At 37.9% G+C, this 22,465-nt stretch overlaps 1 protein-coding gene across 2 annotated transcripts in view; it reads left to right on the forward strand.

Annotated features, from left to right (window-relative positions):
* The window catches only part of PIK3C2G (phosphatidylinositol-4-phosphate 3-kinase catalytic subunit type 2 gamma), a 445,304-nt gene that overhangs the window by 333,288 nt on the left and 89,551 nt on the right, over positions 1 to 22,465 (forward strand). For both annotated transcript variants that reach the window (XM_062194891.1, XM_062194892.1), the window contains exons 24-26: positions 4,941 to 5,077; positions 7,459 to 7,628; positions 19,835 to 19,991. In XM_062194891.1, coding sequence (XP_062050875.1) covers positions 4,941 to 5,077; positions 7,459 to 7,628; positions 19,835 to 19,991 — 464 coding nt within the window. The remainder of the gene's footprint in view (positions 1 to 4,940; positions 5,078 to 7,458; positions 7,629 to 19,834; positions 19,992 to 22,465) is intronic.

The raw sequence follows: 22,465 nt of genomic DNA on the forward strand, positions 1-22,465 counted from the left end.
CGGAGGCTTTACTGGCTACACCACAGCGCTGGCCCTGTATTTCCTGATTTTTACTCCCTTATCTTACATAATGATCTAATTCTTTCATTTCCTAATATGCTGGAAAAGTACAAGTAAAGCTAGATGAGCCAAGCTGATCTTTTTGCTATCACATGCATCACCTTTTCTTCAGAAATTGAATAAATCACTGACCCCATTGGAATCCTTTAATTCTATTTATACTCATAGAATGTAACTGAAGCAAAATCTTTTAAAATTAACAAAATGATTCAGCACAACTGACTACAGACTCGCCTTAAGATGTAGATGTCATAAGTCAAGCTATTTTTTCCCTTTATCTACCAACAATCTTTTATAGTTGTAGGATTTCAGAGGACATTATCCTGACAAAATACTGCTTCAAGAAAAATACTTGCACAGATCATCAAGACAAATGTCCTTTTTAGATTAGGTTGTTTCTTTAATCAGGTTCCCAGGCTTACTGAATATCTACTCTTCTTAAGAAATGTCACAAGAAGAGATGGAGATTTCTAAAATGGACTAAATAGGGTCGCTGCCCTTAAGGAGAATGGACTGCAGGAGCTAAGTTCAGAGGACTTGCTCATTGTTGATTATCATTCTTCTGACTAGACCATATGTGATGTCCCGGGAGTTCTGGGAGAAGCTAAGAGGACAAACATTCTTTAGGGTTCATTTTATCATTGGTTCTCCAGTACTCATGACTCATGACCATAAAAATTACTTAGGGGAATCGGAAGAGTAGTTAAAATTTTCCCGATCTCAGCATGCTAGAACTCTCCACTGGAGGGCAAAAGGCTCAAGAATCAATGACCATAAAAAGCTGCTCAGGTATTTCTTATGCATACCTGCTTGAAAGTCACTCCCTTACGTAACTACTACCTGGAAAAGTTCAATCCCTTAGAGCCATGCTACTTAAGGTGGCATACAATGACCAGCAACATTGACATCACCTGGAAGCTTGTTAGAAATGCAGACTATGGGTGGGAATTGCGTACAGCAGTTAATACACTACCAGAGAGACCTATATCCAATACTTCAATGCCCGGTTTTGAGTCCTCGCTCTACTTCTGATTCTGGCTTCCTCCTAAAAGCACCCTGGGAGGCAGCAGGTGATGGCTCAAGTACTTGGGTCCCCATCACCCTTGTGGGAGACCTGGATTGAATTCTGGTCTCCTGGCTTTGGCCTGGCACACTCCGGCTGTTGTGGGCATTGAAAAAGGTAACCAGTAAATGAAAGATATCTCTCTCTTCCTCCATCTCTCCCCCCCCCCCCTTCTCCCTTTCCCTCCCTCCTTCTTTCTCTACCTCCCTCCCTCCCCAAATTAACATTTAAAGCCAGAAGAAGGGCCTGTTCTGTGGTGTGCTGAGTAAAGCCACTGCCTGCAGAGCTGGCATCCCATATAGGTACCAATTCAAGTTCTGATTGTACACCTTCCAGTTGCTCCACTTCTGATTAGGTTCCCTGCTAATGCTCCTGGGAAAGCAGCAGATGATGTCCCAAGTGCTTGGACTCCTACGCTGATGTGGGAGACCTGGATGAAGCTCCTGGCTTCAACCTGGCCCAGTTCTTAGCTGTTGACGGCCATTCTGAGACTGAACCAGTGGTTCTCTTTCTGTCTCTTACTCTCTCCTCTCTGTAACTCTTTCAAATAAATAAATTTTTAAGAGCAAAGAGAAATGCAGAACTCAGGCTTTACCCACCCCAACCCTATTGAATCAGAACCTCTAATTTAACTAGATCCCTAGGTATTTCCATTTTGTATTGAAATTTGAGAATTGCTGCATTAGTTTGATTGTAACCATAGAACCACACATCATTCAATGCTCACAGAATTATGTTAGAAGTAGTTAAAGGTGCATAATATAAACTAATGTAAAAGATATATAATGTATGATTTTAATGAAACATTTTGGGTTTTAAGATTTATTTGAAAGAGCTACAGAGGAGGAGAGGTCTCCCATCTGCTGGTTCACTCCCCAATTGGCCACAATGACTGGAGCTGCACCAGTCCGAAGCCAGGAGCTAGGATCGGGCCATCCTCCACTGCTTTCCCAGACTATAGCAGAGAGCTGGATTGGAAATGGAGCAGCCAGGACTCGAACTGGAGCCCATATGGGATTCCGGCACTACAGGTGGCAGTTTTACCCACTAAGCCACAGTGCCAGCCCCATATTATAGTTATTGTAAATTAGGTACAAGAATTTCAGTAGTAATCAATGCAAAGCTTGTGATCTGTGGCTTGAAATTAAGCAAAAATGAACTCCTTGGATAAATGTGGTCCTTTTGTTTGAATGAAAGCTTTCAAAATTTTTACTAACATTAGTCTTGTGTATCCAGGCAGGGATTATGTCCCTTTGCCAGAGGTTCCAATTATAGTCTACTCAGAAGTACAGATAAGAGCTATTAACAATAATCAAATCTCAAAATGTCCATTTTACTCATATATATTACTTTTTGCACTCTGTATAATACCATAAATCAGGGAAAATATGATATTTGTCTTTTTGTGAATGGCTTATTTCACTTAGCATAATGGTCTCCAGCTGAGCCATTTTATTATGAAAGACGGGTTTTCTTTTCACAGCTGAGTACTATTCCATAGTGTATATACACCACAATTTCTTAACCCAGATGTTTATCAACTAAGGACTGGATAAATTTCATATCTTTGGCTATTGTGAATTGAGCTGCTATAAACATGAGTGTACAGATAACCCTTTCATATGCTGATTTCATTTCTTTTGGGTAAATTCTTAGTAGTGGGATGGCTGTGTCACATGAGATCTACTTTCAGATCTGAGGAATCTCCATACTATCTCCCATGACAGTTGTACTTGTAGTCTTAAAAATAGCATACTGCTTTCACAGCGATAGGCCTAATAACCTACTTGTTAATTAAGGTGTGGTGTGGGATGAGGGGTCAGTGAGACACCGTGGAAGGTAATTTTCTTTTACGAAGTGTTAACTAGAGGAACTGGAAAAATAAGGAGTGACAATGTTCCAGAGTGGAAGGAGCAGGGACCTGCTGATCCCACACGTACTGCGTGACAGTGTGCTGTTTCCCTTAGTGCGCAGGAGAAGGCCTGGGCGAGAGTCAAATTCTGTCGGGGAAGGAGGCCAAAGTGTTATGATACTAAAGATACGCCCAGAGCTCATCTCTGGGCTGTGAAGTTTCTTTCTGATACAGAATTGTAGATGGCCAATGATCACAACTGAACTACTGGGTAGTTAGAGAGATGAAGGCTGCCAAATGGCCAAATTCAACACAGAGAAGAACTGTTTATCCCATTTTGATCTGCCAAGTTGTTTAATTTGAATGCTTTTGAGATAGACCATGAAATAATCAACTTATAACATTTATAAATCTTCCCCATCTCTCTATCTACATTATTATCAGATGTGTCCCTGGTCATTCTACGTGTCTTACCTTGCAACCCTTGTAATTGTGGGGATTAGAAATCAGAAACTCTAATACATCATTTCTCCCGATTTTATTTACAGAACTGTACACTGCAAGTTGTTTTGTGAGCACTAGTCCTAGGGCAATTTTAAGTGTTGAGTTTAATTGCTGTTCCGTATAGAAAAAAACTCTGCAGGTTTTAAAATATTTGTATTCCAGTAATCTTATAAGCATAATGAATAAAAGCACAGATGGACACATGGCTGGTAAGACAAAGGTCCTATTAAGTCAATCAGTATCTGCAACCTTTAACATTTGTTATATTTTTTTCTTTAATATTGATGGAGAAACGAGAAGCAGGTGTCTCTGTCGATGTTTACTAAACAGATATCCTATCCATGCCCAGAGATGTAACATTTACCTATGACACTTTTGTTAACCTGAAAAAATATATTTTTACTTATTTGAGAGGCAAAGGAACAGTGAGAGAGAGGGAAGGAGGACTGGTAGACTCCCATCTTCTGCTGCACCACAGCCAAAACTTAGAACCAGGAGCTCAATCTGAGTATCCTACCCGGTGACAGGGACCCAACTATCTGAGCCATCCTCTGCTGCCTCCCAGGGGGTACATGAGCAGGAAGCTGGGGTCAAGAGCGAACTCAGGAGTGGAACTGAGGTACTCCAATAAAGGATTGGAGTATAATAGGCAATTAACCAGGCCAAATGCCTACCCCTGATCATTGATTTTTTTTTTTCTTAATTTTGATTTGTTTGTTGTACAGATTGTACTTGGTTCACCTAAGGCATAAGTGATACAAAGGCGCTTCATTCGTGTGATAATTGAGTCACTTGTCTTTGGTCTCTATGCAGTCTTTTTGAGATCATTTAGTTGGCTCCCTACCATAGTTCTAGGGAAAAAAAAAATGAAAGCCTTTTCGGATAGATCTGTCCAAACACAACATGTAGTCTCAATGCTCCTCAAGATTTAGGAAGAATTAGAAGGAAGGCCATCTAGAAAAGTCTCCTTCATCAAAGTTTTAGAGAGAAGAAGAAGAATCCAAATATCGCTGACATCTCTTGCCATTGCTACCTAGGTTAAAATGTTTTTTTGTTTTTTTTTTTTTTTTTTTTTGGACAGGCAGAGTGGATAGTGAGAGAGAGAGAAAGAAAGGTCTTCCTTTTTGCCCTTGGTTTACCCTCCAACGGTCGCTGCGGCCAGCACATCGCACTGATCCGAAGCCAGGAGCCAGGTGCTTCTCCTGGTCTCCCATGCGGGTGCAGGGCCCAAGGACCTGGGCCATCCTCTACTGCCTTCCCGGGCCACAGCAGAGAGCTGGCCTGGAAGAGGGGCAACCGGGACAGAATCCGGCGCCCCAGCTGGGACTAGAACCCGGTGTGCCAGTGCTGCAAGGTGGAGGATCAGCCTGTTGAGCCACAACGCCGGCCTAAAAATATATTTCTTAAGTATTATTCCTGTGAGGAAAGAGTTGTGTCTATAGCCTCTTCTTCATCCACCAGGGCTGGTGCAGATGGTGCCTGATGCTGTCACCCTTGCCAAGATCCATCGCCATTCCGGACTGATGGGACCACTGAAAGAAAACACAATCAAGAAGTGGTTCAGTCAGCACAACCCCATCAAGGCAGATTATGAAAAGGTTTGTCCTGCTGAAGCTGATTTTAAATAAGGATATGCTCTGGTTCATTATGTATTCTGATTTATGGAAAAGGAATTTAAGTACACCTTCAGTTCTATTTCACTCAGACATCAGTCCAGTAATAATGGGCTAGTTTACTGGCACACTAGCTACATATAGGTTCCTATGTTTGCTTTTCCTTCCAGGTAAAATCCCCACCTATTAGTATAGATTCTCATTGCTCGTTGTCTGTTAGAACATTCTCACACCAGAGAGGATGCTTCTTAAAACTATATTTTTCAAACAACCTCCACCTATTTGTATATAACCTTCTGTTTATATAAATAATTGTCCTTTGCAATAATCTTTTTGCCATAGTCTACAGTTGAAAGAACTGTACCGCTTTATTGAATGTGAATATTTTTGTATCTGTTTGCTTCATTCTGGCATCTTCCCTGCACAATAGTTATGCAGGTTCTGTCCTATACCTGGGCTCCTGGCTTAGATTAGCATGACTGGAGCCAGACTTTGTTCCCCTTACTTAACCATGAACTGGTACAACAGTTTTACCCAGAAGTGGAGGCCCCTGCATGCATTAAGCCAAGATTAAATTTGGCTGGAACTGCTGAGGACTGAAATTGCCTTATATCCGGATGCTCCTCGGTCCTGGCAACCTGAGATGATGGGTCACTCCGACTATGAGTTCATAGTGATGAATTCACCTTTTCCATGTCTCTGGGAGATCAGAGTGGAGCAAATCACAGCTTTTTACAGACCAAACAACAAAGAATTAGATGAGATTACATGAAACATACATTTTGTTATTCCCAAAATTATAACTTGAGCTTTGCTCAGATCTCTAGGTTATGTTTGAAGTGTTTCCACATACATTTGTTCTTCACAATCACCATGTGAAAGATATACTTTATCATCTTTATTTTACAAGCAAAGAAAATCCAGACAAATTAAGTGATTTATTCAGGCTTTTGGGAAACCTGGAAATAAGTTTCCTGGCATGTCATCAGATGATACAGTAATTTCAGCCACACCATTCTTGGAGACCCATAACCTTGGTCTAATCAAACATGCATGATTACAGCTTCAGGTTGATGAAAATGATATATCCCTGGGAGATTATTTTGAAAACAAAGAATTAGTTATGGGAAGAAAAGTAGCATAAATAACAATTAGGTTAATGATAATCTGCTCTCCCCCTACACACATAGGCATTCACTGATATATACTGTGCACTTGTGGACATCAACTGGAGGACTTATTTGTAAGGATAAACATAAAATGTTAGAGATACCACAGTATGGTTTTTCTGTGTTCCAAAACTTCAATTTTTCAAAAATTGGTACTTTAAGTTTCTCTGGGAAGTAGGCAATATTGGTCTTTTTTTTTTTTTCTTTTTGACAGGCAGAGTGGACAGTGAGAGAGAGAGACAGAGAGAAAGGTCTTCCTTTTGCCGTTGGTTCACCCTCCAATGGCCGCCGCGGTAGCGCGCTGCAGCCGGCGCACCGCACTGTTCCGATGGCAGGAGCCAGGTGCTTATCCTGGTCTCCCATGGGGTGCAGGACCCAAACACTTGGGCCATCCTCCACTGCACTCCCTGGCCACAGCAGAGAGCTGGCCTGGAAGAGGGGCAACCGGGACAGGATCGGTGCCCCGACCGGGACTAGAACCCGGTGTGCCGGCGCCGCAAGGCGGAGGATTAGCCTGTTGAGCCACGGCGCCGGCCAATATTGGTCTTTTTTTTTTAAGATTTATTTATTTGAAAGGCAGAGTTACACAGAGAGAGGAGAGGCAGGCAGAAAGAGAGAGAGAGATCTTCCATCCCTAATTGACTGCAATGGCCGGAGCTGCACTGATCCAAAGCCAGGAGCCTCTTCCAGGTTTCCCATGCAGGTGCAGGGGCCCAAGGACTTGGCCCATCTTCCACTACTAACCCAGGCCATAGCAGAGAGCTGGATTGGAAGAGGAGCAGCCAGGACTGGAACCAGCACCCATATGGGATGCCAGTGCTTCAGGCCAGAGCGTTAACCCACTACACCACAGCGCCGGCCCCAGCAATACTTCTTTTACATTGAAAAAATTAGTCTATATTGTATATCTGAAGCATCAGAAACTCACACTAGGAATACTTTTTAATGAAACATGAAGATGAGCCCTCTCTGAATGAAAGAGCTATTTGCTGTTTTTATCAATTTCAGTGAAAGATAATGCTAAAGCATATTACTTTGGTGTTCTATAGCATATCAAGAATGAGCCACCAGTGAGATGTAGACATTGTTCTTGATTATGTAATTTGTTTTTTTATTTACTTGTTACAATTACCTCTAACACCAATGTGTTTCCTCATTTTGTCATTATTTTTGTGTTACTGGTTTTCAATGAACTAGGCATTGAGGAACTTTATTTATTCCTGTGCTGGCTGGTGTGTGGTGACGTTTATCCTGGGAGTCTGTGATCGCCACAATGACAATATCATGCTGACAAAGTCAGGCCACATGTTTCATATTGACTTTGGAAAATTCCTAGGTCATGCGCAAACATTTGGAGGCATCAAAAGGTCAGTGCACAAAAAATGTTTATTATACTCATTAAGCAATGTCCTAACTAATATGTAATGGCATAGAAACTGTACAGATGATTTGTTCCCCATATCTCAAATCCTCCAAAGTAATAGAAACATGATTATAGAAAGTTGAAGGAAGGATTTTTTCGGTAGATCATTAGGACAAATTGTGTTTCCTCAAATTACTGGACTAGATTGTGTTCTGCCTTCTCCTGGGAATACTGCAAAGAATGAAATTGCCACTCCCCCACTGGACACTAACTGTTCCATTCTGAACGGTTTGACATGATGTTTTATTTTCTGATAAACACTGCATGGTCAGTGAGGCATGTGTTGATGATTCAGTAATCTGGTATAATGTCTTTATCAAATTGACACTTTGTTTTCTGTATCATAAAACCACAAGGGGACTTCAAAAAGTTCATGGAAATGGAATTAGAAGGTATGTTTACTGTGGTGCCAAAACCTTTTAAAATCCATACACAGATTTTTTTTTTATAATATGGACTTTCCATGAACATTTTGAAGTACCCTGTAGCACACTTCCCACACTGAATTAGTCTTGAATCATTACACATATTTGGTGAGTACCCATCACCACTTAAAGATAGAACAATAAACAAGACAAATACAAGCCTGATCTCTTGGTAGTAGACATTATGGTAATAGACATTAAATAAGTTAATAAGCAAAGAAATGAGGTGAGAAAATGAGAGACTCTAAATGAAACTAAATCAGAGAAATGGGACAGAGAGTGACTGGGACAGACGTGGCATCCTAAAGCGATCTCCTGGAAAAAATGACAGTGAGTTGTGTATTGAGTGACTGCCTTGCGGAAATCTGTGAGAAGAGTATTCCATACCAGTTGTGAGCATGGAAATAAGTGGAATCTTGCAACCACAATAAGGAGGTCTGGGGTCTGAGATAAGGAGAGAAGAATGTAATGGCAACAGTAGAGGTCAGATTTGGAAGGTGGCTGCTTTTTATATATTCAGCAGTAACTATTGCTTGATTTCAGTAGATCACAAAACCTCTCTTGATATCCCATATAGTAGAGATCAGTTAAGAAGCCACTGCAATAGTTAAGATAAGCCCTTAATGCAGAAACAATAAAAACTGATTCAGAATATATTTTGGAGACAAGGTGATAGGACATGGTGGTTGATTAGACATTAGCCATAATGAATGATCTGGGGAGGAGGGCAGCCAGTTGGAGGAGAAAACAGGCAAGAATAACTTTTAGGTTTTTTTGGTCTTAGAAAATGGATGAATACTTAAATCATTTACAGAACCGTGAAAGACCAGTAGAAAACAGATTGTTTTATTAAGGAAATCACATGTTGGAGATGAAAAGTTTCTTTAAAAAATACTGAACATAAAACCAGAAGGAACAAATTGATCCAAAGGCTAATTAGCCATTTATGATTAAAAACAGCCCCCCCAATAGAAAAATGCACAACAGAATGTGATATATACTAGATGTCCATAATTAGGTAACAAAGTGCCAACATTATCTGTATAATATGATTTTGTTCTTATGAACCAGTATCTGCAATTTGTAGAGCCATATGCACATCAACTAGAAATTTGGGGTAACCTTTGTTCATTCAATCCACCAGCTTTTGTGTTGTCCATGGGGGTGGTAGTTCTATAGAAAAGACTTTATGGAGACAAAGAATAAGCTACTAAACAATTCCTTAAGAATGGTAATAAAGATGTGCATCAAGGTCTACAGAGCAAGTAGAGTCCTTGTTTGTCTTGTTTGCTTGCTTGCTGTGGCAGTAGCTATTGCTACTTACACAGTTTGGCAATTTTAAGTCTTCCACTTGCAACTTGAAAGGTAAATAAAAATGTGCCCACATTGGGCTTTACTTGTAATAGGTTCTTAATATTGTTTGCTGAACTAATCTGCCGATAAACCGATAACAGGCAGGCCCTTCATCATTCAATAGTTATTGATTGATGAATGAAAATGAGGTTGACACTGTCTTCTCTTGAGATTAATGGTATTTTTTTAACTTTTATTTACTGAATATAAATTTCCAAAGTACAGCTTATGGATTACAATGGCTTTCCTCCCCCCTTCCATTCACATCAAGATTCATTTTCAATTCTCTTTACATACAGAAGATCAGTTTAACAGTTTGCCCCCACATAGCAACACAAAATGAAACATACTGTTTGAGTACTAGTTATAGCATTAAATCACAATGTACAGCACATTAAGGACAGAGATCCTGCATGATATTTTTTAAAAATTAATTTTCTATGCAATTTCCAATTTAACACCAGGTTTCTTTTCATTTCCAATTATCTTTATATACGGAAGATCGATTCAGTATATACTAAGTAAGCATTTCATCAGTTTGCACCCACACAGAAACACAAAGTGTAAAAATACTGTTTCTGTACTAGTTATAGCATGACTTCACATTGGACAACACATTAAGGACAGATCCCACATGGGACGTAAGTACACAGTGACTCCTGTTGCTGACTTAATAATTTGACACTCTTGTTTATGGCGTCAGTAATCTCCCTAGGCTCTAGTTATGAGTTGCCAGGGCTATGGAAGCCTTTTGAGTTCGCCGACTTCGATCTTATTTAGACAAGGTCATAGTCAAAATGGAAGTTCTCTCCTCCCTTCAGAGAAAGGTACCTCCTTCCTTGATGGCCCTGTTCTTTCCACAGGGATCTCACTCACAGAGATCTTTCCTTTAGGTCTTCTTTTTTTGCCAGAGTGTCTTGGCTTTCCATGCCTACAATACTCTCATGGGCTCTTCTGCCAGATCCGAATGCCTTAAGGGCTGATTCTGAGGCCAGAGTGCTATTTGGGACATCTTCTATTCTATGGGTCTGCTGTGTCTCCCACTTCCCATGTTGGATCTTTCTCTCCCTTTTTGATTCTATCAGTTAGTATTAACAGACACTAGTCTTGTTTGTGTGATCCCTTTGACTCTTAGACCTAGCAGAGTGGTCAATTGTGAACTGATGATCATCACTTGGACTAGTGAGATGGCATTGGTACATGCCACCTCGATGGGATTGTATTGGAATCCCCTGGCACGTTTCTAACTCCACCATTTGGGGCAAGTCCGATTGAGCATATCCCAAATTGTATATCTCCTCCCTCTGTTATTCCCACTCCTATATTTAACAGGGATCAGTTAAAATTTAAACACCTAAGAATAATTGTGTTAATTACAGAGTTCAACCACCAGTACTAGAACAAAAAAATACTAAAAAGGATAAAGTATTACATTGTACATCAACAGTCAGGACAAGAGAGATTAATGGTATTGACCACCAGAGATTTAGGCCAACAGCAGCTCCCTAATATGTACAAATTACTTGTATTGTTTCAAGGATATTATCTCTATCAGTGGCTCCTGTGAGCTTCATTGGCCATGTCTCTTTATACCAAAACTTTTGCCTTGTGTGTACTTAATGGCTAAATTCTATGATGTCCATTTACTATTTCTTTTTTGCATTGTATAAAGCATATAATAGTTTTCCTCCAAGGCTCTTTCAGCCATTTGTGCAGTTCCCTAAATGTTGTTTTCATGCGAGAGCTGACTTCTTCCACCCTAATTCCACTGATTTTTCTTACTAAAAAGCCCCCTTATGAATAGTCTCTCTATCCCTCTAGGATAAATGAATATTCTTATTTGCTCCACATTCATTACATTGCAGACCTGGTATCCAGAGAAAATTCTATAGATACAATTAAACATTAATAATCACTCATAAAACACAATGTCAGGTATATAATCATGCCTGAGGACCATCTAATCCCCCATGGTCTAGTAAACCTCAAAATGCCCCAGAAATAACCAGTGATAGGATACAGTCACACTCCTTAATGTAAAATGCTGTACCTGCTGTGAGTGCAGAGTATATCTGTCCGAGATGCAGGCATTTCTCCTGTTCTTACCCTGTATCTTAAATTTTATAACTTTTATGGTTAATAAAGTGTTAACGTATTAACTAATTTCACATCATCATTCTACTAAATCATATTCAACCTCATATAAAAAGTTTCCATTGTTTGTGTGGGTTGTGGATTGGCAAAAGAATATTACAAACAAACATAAAACCCATAAATTGCAAATTTACTTCTTTCTTAGTCAAGGACTGGGAGCTTCATAATGGAAATCAGCGGGCCAGCAGAGCAGAAACAAATGCAATATACATCAAAGTAGATTTTCCCTTGATCCTTGGTTTCCTTACAAATGACATTTTGAGAAAAAAACAAACTGTTTCTCACCAGGCTGCTACCCTTTTGTACTCCTGCTTAATCACCATTCTAGAACATCTCACACTAGCCACCTGGTAATTCTGTTTAGGGCCTGTTTACAAATGTTGGGGTCTCTTGATTCTTGGATTAAGTTGAGACAGCCGAGCTACACTTTCATTTGGATTCTATGCCCAAGTGTCCCTGAACAGTTGCTCTGAATTTAGTTTTCCAGAAGTCTGGAAAGCCTGTCTCCATGTTCAACCTACAGGGCTGCTATAATATTTCCACATTCTGGGGACCAAAATAACACATCTCAGTTATGAATATGAAGGAGTTCACATCCTATATAAATAAGATTTATAGCAATTCTATCTGAATGTTAGTTAATTCTCAAAAAAATTAATCTTTTCAGTGGAAACGATGAGAATTTCTCCAGTTTTCTGAAACCAGTAGCCTTTTTTTGGAAGTATTACTTATTATCCTTATTTCTTTTTATCTTTATCTTCAAACACAAAGATACAACAAAGTGTGTAAGAAGTTATGCATCCACAATTTCACTCAATTGTCCTGTAATAATTTCTATACAGTAATGTTTTCATTACATAAATAATTATAGTAATGAACTCCAAATCAACAGTTGAGGGTAGCTTTCTCTTATACAGCAGGAGAAATTAATGAAGGCTTTCTATAAAATGTTTTTATTGCTCTCCTAACTCATTTTGCAAAATATTTTATTTGTTTAGACAACATTTCCAAAATAGATAATGCACTTTCACTTTAGTCATGCTGTCCCTGCATTGAGTCTTCCTTGTGGCTTTACTTCTATATAATTTTAGAAGTACTATGAACTGCAGTTAAGAAAAACTAGCCTGGAGATACATTGTTGTTTTTTAACACTGCACTACTATGGACTAACAGTGTGATCCTAAGGAAGCAACTTCATTTTCTCATTTATAAATTTATTTGACCTTCAAAAAAAATCCATTTTATAAAGTGATTAGAAGAGTACTTGACCCTGAGTGAGGGCTTTCTAAAAGTTGTTATAATAAACTGTAATGTAAGTGTTCCAAAGAAAGTGTAAAGAAATGAGAATGCATCTCTATGTGATTACTGCTTCTGTGGTTTAACACTATGTAAATGTCTTTTTTGGTGCCCTTTGGCATCTGTATATTGAAATTCATAAATTCACTATTTGTCCTTTAAGTTAGTTTGAGGCTTCTTGGCTGACTGGATTGCTCTTTCTCAGGGTTGGATTGAAAAGTATTTCACCAAGTTGTTCCTAACTTCTAATGTCAATTCAGGCATTCGCAGTGTGCTAGCTATGGCCCATGCACTAGTAGCCTTAAATCAGCCAGGATACCAGTAGTAGCACTGCAGAAATTGGCATATGCACAAATCAGAGGGGTTTTTTTTTCGCCCCCCTTAAGTGGAAAAATGAGCCAGTTGTTAAATATTTGCCTCCACGTCATGGGACGTGTTTTAGAATGAAAAATTCTAATTTTCATTCCAAAACACAACACAATTTAACCTTTGTTCTCTTGTGAAATATTTATGCAACACTGATCAAAATATTACTTGTTGGTTCTATTACAATATAACTTACATTCAAAGTTTTTATCTCAATAGATTACCATTAACTAATATAATTAATCTCAACATTTTCATCTAAATACTATACATAAAAGTTCACTGTACCCATACATTATCATTTTGACATTCTCAACAGATAATTAATTACCAGTGATGTAAACAAATTTTGTTTCTTTTCTAATTTGAGTATTTTCATATTTATATTCTAAATCTTCTCAGTTCAAAGCCATCATTTAAAAATATTTGACAGATTAAGAGATTAATTTTATCTTAATCCATTCATTTTGGTTCAGTACATGATTCATAATGACCTGAGTGCTAGGTAGATAGTAATTAAAGTATGTGGCAGGACATTAATATCTTAGTATTGTTTGAAATTACATGAATCTCATTGGTCTGTTATTCACATTGTGGTTTACTAAGAAATATTGTAGATCGTTTTGCTCAGAGCAAATCTTACTATCATTTGAGTTTTCTAGTAGGAACACACAGTTTCAGTATCTCTCCATCTGTGAGTACTTTACAGATTTCTTAGGGGCAGGCCTTTGGCACAGTGGTTCACATGTCACTGTGAACTCCAGCACCTGCTTTCAGAATGGGACTGCTTTTGAGTTCCAGCTCCACTTTGGATTCCAGCTTCACACCCTAGAAGGCATCAGGTCACAGCTCAGATACTTGGGTGTCTGCTACAACATGGGAGACCAGAGTGGAGTTCCTGGCACCTGGCTGCCACCTGACCCAGCTTTGGCTTTTGTGGGCATTTGGAGAGTTAACCAACAGATGGAAGGCCTCTCTTTCTGCCTTTGAAACAATTATCCTAAGTTCTTAACGTAGAGCAAAAAGTTCTATTTTGGTTGATTGAATCACTCCAAAAATATGCCATTAAATTTATTTTCTTAAACTGAGAAAGTACAACTGCATTAATATAAATTAAGTTCCTGCCATAGTCTGTTATGCAAATTGAAAATTTACCAAGGAGGTTTTTGTTTTTCTTTCTTTTTTTTTTTTTTTTTTCGCTTGTTTGCTTCTCTTGATGATCACCCTACATATGTAAGTCAGAGGGATAAGACAAAATGTGATGCACTGTGCGTTTCAGTAAGCCTTCTGCCAATCACAAAGCCAGTCCTAGGCAAACTACACCTAGCATGTGGAAAGTGCTTTGGATCTTACAAAGCACTCTTCTGTAGAGTATGTCCAGATAAAAAGGTTTGGTCTTTCATTCCCATCCTGTCACGCTCATTGTTCTCTTTTCTGCTTCCCCAGGTCATTCTATTCTGCTTTATCACCTGTTTTCTCTGCATAATTTCCTTGTATCCATCATCACCCTGCCATTATAAGTTTTTATAAACAACTTCTGATTTAAAACAAATTTTCTTCAAAGAGATGTGAAAGATGGTGGAAGATGATTGAGAAAGAAATAAAATTCTGTGTGGGAGGTTATAAAAAAGAAGAGAAGAAAGAGGGAAAGAGACAACCACTTAGAGTAAGGACCATGCCTTCCAACACCCAATGAGTCTATGCCCCTGGCATGTGCCAGGGCACAGTATGCTATCAACAGCATCTCATGGTCCTAACTCTGATTCACTCCCCAGATACCCACAATGGTTGAGGCTGAGCCAGTTTGCAGCCAGGAGCCAATAACTCAATCCAGGTTTTTCACATGGGTAGCAAAGATCCAATTACTTGAGCCATCATCTGCTACTTTGCAGAGTTTACATGAGGAAACTAGAATCAGACACCAGAGCTGGGTACCGAACCAAGGAATTCCAAATGTGGGACTTGAGCATCACAACCTGCATTTTAACCACAGGCCAAATGCCTTCTAAATGTAATTTTCAAAGGAAAACATGAACATCTCCTAAACATAAGCAATTCTATTGGTGTGAGATAATATGTCAGTTTCAAGCGTGATACATACATTTTGATCATGCATATTATAGCTTTATGGGTTTTTAGAGGTAACTTGTTCCATTCTTGATTTCTGTCTTTAATCTGATTTTAGAACCTGATCCCTGTTTAAATTGCAGTACTACAAATCCAGTTTTAATATAAGAATTGTAGCATCAATAAATTTTTTTCATATCCAGACAACTAAGTTCTGTTTCAAGCATGTACTGGAATTCTAAGCAGAACAGGGCTATGAACTTTCCCCTAAGCTCAAGTTAAAATGAAAAACATATGGGGATTCTAAGGATGTTACCCATCTTTCTGTGTCCTCACAAAATAAACATATTAGACTTGGGAAAGTAGGACTGATAATGTTGAAGTTGTAGCTATTTCACTACCCTTTTTAAATAAGAGAAATGATGTACTCGCACCTATGTGCCACCCCACAGTCGGTATCTAAAGTTATTAAGAAGCTAAGTAAAGATGGGGGAATTTGAGGGCATACAGTGTATTTACAAAAGAGCTGAATAGGGGACATGTTTTACACCTAGAGATTATTGGTGAGGCCCTCCGTAGTTAATAATTGCCACAAGCTTGGAGATCCCACAAGGTGTTAAATGTTCTTTCTATAATAGTCCATGCACTTCATTGAAAATACTAGGTTCTCCAGTGGAGATTACAAATTTGCCTTCTCAATTAACTCTTGCATATTAGAAAAGAGACTAGAGTTCTTTTTGTTGGACACCAAATTGTGTTCTTCAAAATGTAGGTCATTTGTGATATCAAAAAAAGTAGAAGCTTGAATATTCACCCACTGCATTCTGTAGTCATCTATTTGTATGCTAATATCAGCATTCACTGTTACAGCAGTCTGCAACTCTTAGAAATATTCCAGACATATCTTAATATGATATTTCCTAGGAACATTTGAAATTCATGAAAATAGTAATTTCACTAAGTAAAACCAAATATGCCCCATTTTTGAGTCATACATTTCGGTTCAGGGTACAAACATATTACTCAAACACTCATGTCTTTTTAAACCTTAAGCTGAAGTTTGCATCCTTCCATTTACTGACTTTACCAATGACTCCATAAAAGCAGAAAATAACTATGTTCACAGAGTCATAAGTCCTTGATAGAATACTGTTTTAGAGGTAGCTTGGTCTATTCCTCTCTTCATATCCCCTGCCAATATTAAAGCATGCATCTCCTTTGAAATCCTTTTCAAATGGGTTTGATATCCTGGCTTGGGATATGGCAAGAGATGTTTAGTGTGTTGCTACATCAGCAAGTGTGAGGATAAGATTCTAAAGGACACAGTCAAAAAAAAAAAAAAAAACTGTGCATACTTCCTAGGCACTAATCCTCAGAGGAAATCTTTGAAATGAGGACTGTCATTTTCTGTCTATTCAAAGGATGAACTAAATCAGAGAAAAGTCTTCATTGTTAAAACCTGTCCAAAATTATAGGTCATAGGTGGTTTAGTCATTGGAAGAGGTGATATTGCCATTTCTCCACAATCCCCATGCAGCCTGTTCTCTCCAGCACTGAGACAGATGGCTGCTTCTGTAGTTTCTTTAGATAACTATGTAAGACAGTTATCTCACGGTCATGGCCCTAAAGTATATTCAATTCAGATCTTTAAAAACTGTAAATTTTTGCAAGGAGCATGCAAAATAGGATCCTAACAACAAGGCCACTCCCTACCTATAGGGCATTTTCTGAGTGAAAGACAGGTATAATTTGTCAGTAACTTTTAAAATCAAACTGTAATAAGTACAGTTAAGCTAATATACGATAAATGCTTAGGAGGTGTGACTAATTTCAGAGCCCATCGGAGTCTACTGAACTTAGGATAACTAAAGGCCACTGTGAGCTGCTGGGATGGAGCCCAGGGGCATTAGCTGGACTGCATAATGCACCTCTGAGGAAGTTGCTTCTGGGAATCATTGTGTCCCTGAAGAGAGGATGGGTACAATATTTTAAAAGGGAGCATTTTTTGAGTATTGTACGTATTGGATTAAAAGATCAAATCAATGAATGAAAAATTGCTCCTTTAAAAAAAAGTGTATTTGTATTTATTTGAAAAGCAGAGTGATAGAGAGAGAGAGATGGAGATCTCCCATCTACTGGCTTACTCCTCAAATGCCTATAAAGCAGGGGCCAGGCCACAGCCAGAGTGGCAGGACCCAAATACTTGGGTCCCATACCCACAAAATCACAGGACAGACTTATTCAGAAGTACACATAGGGAAATAGCAGGACAGTGACCAAGTTGCTGTTTAGTATATCAAGTATGTGTATGTATATATACACACACATATGTATATATATTTTTTCTACCCTTAATTGTCTGCCTTGCTGTTTCAAGCATATATACATTTTTAAACCATCAATTCATTTATTTTCTCTTTTACAAATCTGTAAAACACTCTTAGGGAAAGAATGGTTATAAGTTAATAAAATGATTAACTGTTACAGCAAAACAATAAAATCATAATAAATAAGGGTTTTCACCTAACTTTCCTGCATAAATGTTAAATTATCACATGCTTTTCACTGTATGTGCTGTGCTTATTTGTTGTTGCATTCATTGCATAAAATAGAATATCATCAAAAGGTTATTTCAGACATAAAGGGAAGAGAGAATACTTTCTCTTCCCTTGAAAACCGTGCAAGCCACGTGGGTTAAAGAAATCTTAAGACTACCAGTAGTTATTAAGTTAATTAGAAAAGACTTCTTGTAAGAAACATTGTTGTTCTTGATCTTTAAGTCAGTGTCAGAAGAGTGGGGGTTGGGAGGGTCTGGCAGAGACAAAGAGAAAAATTGGAAAGCATATAGGTAAAAATTACAGAAGAAATAAAAAGGTAGACTTAAGCAAGCAACTGTAAAACCACTAATCTAGAAAAAAGGTAGGTAGTAACATGACATTGCTACAGTATACTTACATAGCTATAAATGACATTAACCAGAGTTTCAACTCATGATACAGAATGTAGTAACAGTAGAGTGAGAGATATCAGAGTTTCCAATTTATGGCTCAGATTTATAAGCAATGCCTAAACTTCTGAGATTGGCTCTAACACATTAATTCCACAACTTAGAATTAAATTTTCCTGAGTGGGCTGATAAAACCATACCACAGTTAAAACTCCTATATTTTATAAGGATGGATGGGAGAGCCTCTGTTGCATACATGAGACTTTTTATGCACAAAAAAGAATTGACATAATTCTGGGATACTTTTTTTAATTGCTCAGAATCATGTTAAGATTCATTTCATTTTGCTGAAATCATTGATGATTCAGACCATAACATTTAAACTCAACTGAAATGTGTTCCTTTGATATTGCTGCTCTATGTTTTCTCTATTTTGGATATGTTTGTTTGACATATTTAGCTTTCTGTGATGATGCGTCTGCATCTGATTTATAACCCCTGTTATCATGCACGAAGGAAATGCAGTATCTCTTGATCTAGAGCTTAACTACAAAGACTTCCCCAGAGAAATCAACTCGGTCCAATAGAATTTTCTCTATTAAAGAGAGACAAGATCTATCAGAACAGAAATTTTCTGTTAGTTGCAAAATTCAAGACTCTTCTAACATTATTTCCAAGTTCCATTCACTATAATGTAGTATAGGGGGTGAGAATCACTGGAAACTATTAGATATGAAATTATGAGTTTTTCATGATTAAGAAAATATAAAACTGCGCTACAATTTTACTACAAGGTGAGTGAAAAAAAAAAAAAGCTGCACAGTTCAAAGACACAATTAAGGCTTAATACTGGCAGAGAGGTTATGTGGATAACCTAGAAGTGACCTTTGAGATAAGGATGGGATGGTACTGGTGGCATTTTTGAGAGGAGATTTAGCCATGACAAGATTCAGCTCTGAGCACAATTGTCTTTGGTGGAACAAATATCAACTATCCGCTTTCCTAAGCATATGACAATGGTTAGGTGTCCCCACTCCCCAACCCCCCAGATTTCCTTCTGAAAGAACTTGTCATTAGAGGTTCTCAGCTTTTACCACAAACTTGCTCCCTAAAAGGTCAGCATATCTTCAAAGGAAAAAATTTTTACACAAGTTCAACCTCACAGCCGGTTATATCGTGGCAAAATTTGGCATAAGTATACTTTCTATAATGACTTTGCATAGATATTACCTGTATTATTAACTGGCTATTATTTTCAATGGGCAACATTCCCTTCTAAATGTAGTTTAGAATTAATAATTTCAGACAAACTAGCTCAACATGGTAAAACAATATTTATCCTTGCCTCTCTGTTGCAGCCCAGTTATGCAAAACCATTAGAAAGTTTTTCTATTTGTCTCCCCAATGAAAGAGCCTCATCCATTAGAGTAGAGAAAAGATATCAGGAACATTCCGTGGAAATAAGTGGTCCTAACTGCCCAATCTAAAACCTACTAGCCACTTACCCTCCTGTTTGTCATTGCTATTGTTTTTGGCTTATAGGGACCGAGCCCCTTTTATTTTTACTTCAGAGATGGAGTACTTTATCACAGAAGGTGGGAAAAATCCTCAGCACTTCCAAGATTTTGTGGAGCTTTGCTGTCGAGCTTATAATATTGTCCGAAAGCACAGCCGGCTGCTCTTGAACATGCTAGAAATGGTAAGTCCCACGGGGAAATGGCAAAAATAATAAGCTTCATTTATGTCTCTCTTTCAGCAATCTATTTTTGTTAATGACTTGGAGCTCCCCAAAGAGCTCTTCAAAACAAAGAGGAATGAACAGATACATTTCTTAATAATTTAATACGGTATTTCAGGGTTATTCTTAAACATCCCTATTCACAACAATATCAATGCCAGATTCAGGCGTTATCCAAGTATACTCTAAAATTCAAGGACAGTCATTACTACAATCATATCTTCAGTTGTACTGTGAATTAGAATTTTTCAAAAGTGCTCTGTAAATTCTCTCTCATTGACAAAACATGTCGACCTAACGAAGTAGCCCAGGCAGCGATGGCTCCTGAGTCTCCACCCCAATCTCTGCCTGTGATCATTTGCCGGTCTTCCAGCTTGAGACACTGGGGGTCCTCATTATTAAATGACTCACTAGCAACTCAACCAGAGAGCAGTACCTTTAGTGGTATACATCAGATCCTACATGATCTCTGTCGACCAACAGAGGAAGACTTAATGTTACCTTTCACTGTGCAGTCTGAAGAGATGGAGACCAGATATGCAGGGTGAGGGAAGAAGGGTCTGATAGAATAATCTTTTAGGAGAGGAATGCAGTGATTCCCTTGGGCATATACATGCATACTGGTGATCGTAACAAACTGTAGGAGACGAACAAACCTGTGGTAGATCAGTGTAGGATTCAGTATCAGTGAAAAATAACAGATTTGGAACTTTCAGATTACTGCAACTAAACAAGATGTTAAAGGCATAGACTTGGTAGTCAGGCCTCCATGCATTTCAATCCCAGTTTGCATTTCACTGGTTATAGTCCTCAAGGCAAAAGATTGCTTCCTTAGCTATTAAATGAAGATAGGAGTATCTATCTTGTAGGGTTGATAAATAAATGACCTAACAATGCATGTTTTGTGTAGATTAAGCATTTAAATCAATATGTTGATTTAAATTTCATAATAACCCTTATAAATAAATAATATAAAGCACTTAGCTAGGTACCTATTTTTTATTAAGATTCAGTTCATTTATAATGTTATACTCGACCCATGTTAACATATAAATCATGCACAATGTGGTGTGGCCTAACATGTGGTTATTTCAATTAGAGAAAATGAATTTTTAATTTTATTCAATACTATCTCAGTCACATTTCAAATGCTCAACAGTCACAGGTGGCTAGAGATAAATTGTTCAACTGAGAATTTGATTTAATTCCTTGCTTAAACTTTCAAACAAAATCTCTACCACCCTTCTCTCCTGTTTTGAAAAATAGGAATTTTAAAAAATACTTTAAACATACCCTTCATATACAAATATATTGCAGTTTCTTCTGTAAACTGGATATATGAAATTCTGCCTATCTTCATAATCTCTCAGGGGCTTTCCAGTAACAGCCAGTGATTCATCTGGTAGATCTACTTCCTATCTCCGATATCATTGGGCTATGTTATGATGTTGAGGGATTATTGTTTATACTTTTAGTCTACACCACAAAGTAAATACAAAGACTAAGTCTGTGAGCTCGACTCCAGTTAGGTAATAAGTATCCAGGCAGTACCAACTCTAATGTCCCCTTGGACTCTAGCACCTACATTAGCATAAAAGACTCAGAGTCTTAAAATTTTTTAATTTAATAAGATGATAAAATGTATATACACAAATAACTAATATGTCCAGCATTTCTGAATATCTATAGTGCTATAACTAAGTGCACAGAGTGCCAAATTCTAACTGCTTAAACCAGCCGCAAACGTTTCTAAAAAGCAGGAAAAAAAAATGCAGCTTATGCTGTTTCTCAGGTGGCACTAAAATTGTGCCGAGTGACATGAGCATATTAAAATAACAAGAAAATACAAGCTTTTTTTTTTTTAAAGATGAGGGAACTTTCTTTTCTTCTTAATAAAATTTTCTACATAGCTTAGAAAAAGACTCAGCACATGAGTCATCATCTATCAAATGACCATGAAAGAGTTTATGTAGCATTTCATTTAAAAGTACACATATGGTATTTTAATTAGTTAGAAGTACTGAAATACATAATTTGACGCTATTAAAACCAACTTTTCAAAGTTTCTGGTACACAGTATATCCAAAAACTTACATATGTTCTAATTAATGAAATCTTGACTAATAGGATAATGAAGAAAGTTGGCAACAGAAGACACAAATTAAACACATAAGTTTAGATTCAGACTCACAAATAGAAAAAGAAATTAGAAGCAATATGGACCAATTAAGTCAATGACTACATTCATGCAAAATAGAAGGGTAGTAGTATCTCAGTTTTTGATCATTTCTTTCTGAATTCTCTTCTCTGCCAATGTATATTTTGTGGGACTGTAAATAACCAAGGAGGAGTCAGGATCATACTTTTCATGGCACAGCTTCTGCTAAAATAAGTTTGCAAAAGACAATTTTTTGAGTGCCATTGTTTAATTTCTA

This window comes from Lepus europaeus, chromosome 6 (genome assembly GCF_033115175.1).
Source record: "Lepus europaeus isolate LE1 chromosome 6, mLepTim1.pri, whole genome shotgun sequence".
In the NCBI taxonomy this organism is placed as follows: Eukaryota; Metazoa; Chordata; class Mammalia; order Lagomorpha; family Leporidae; genus Lepus; species Lepus europaeus.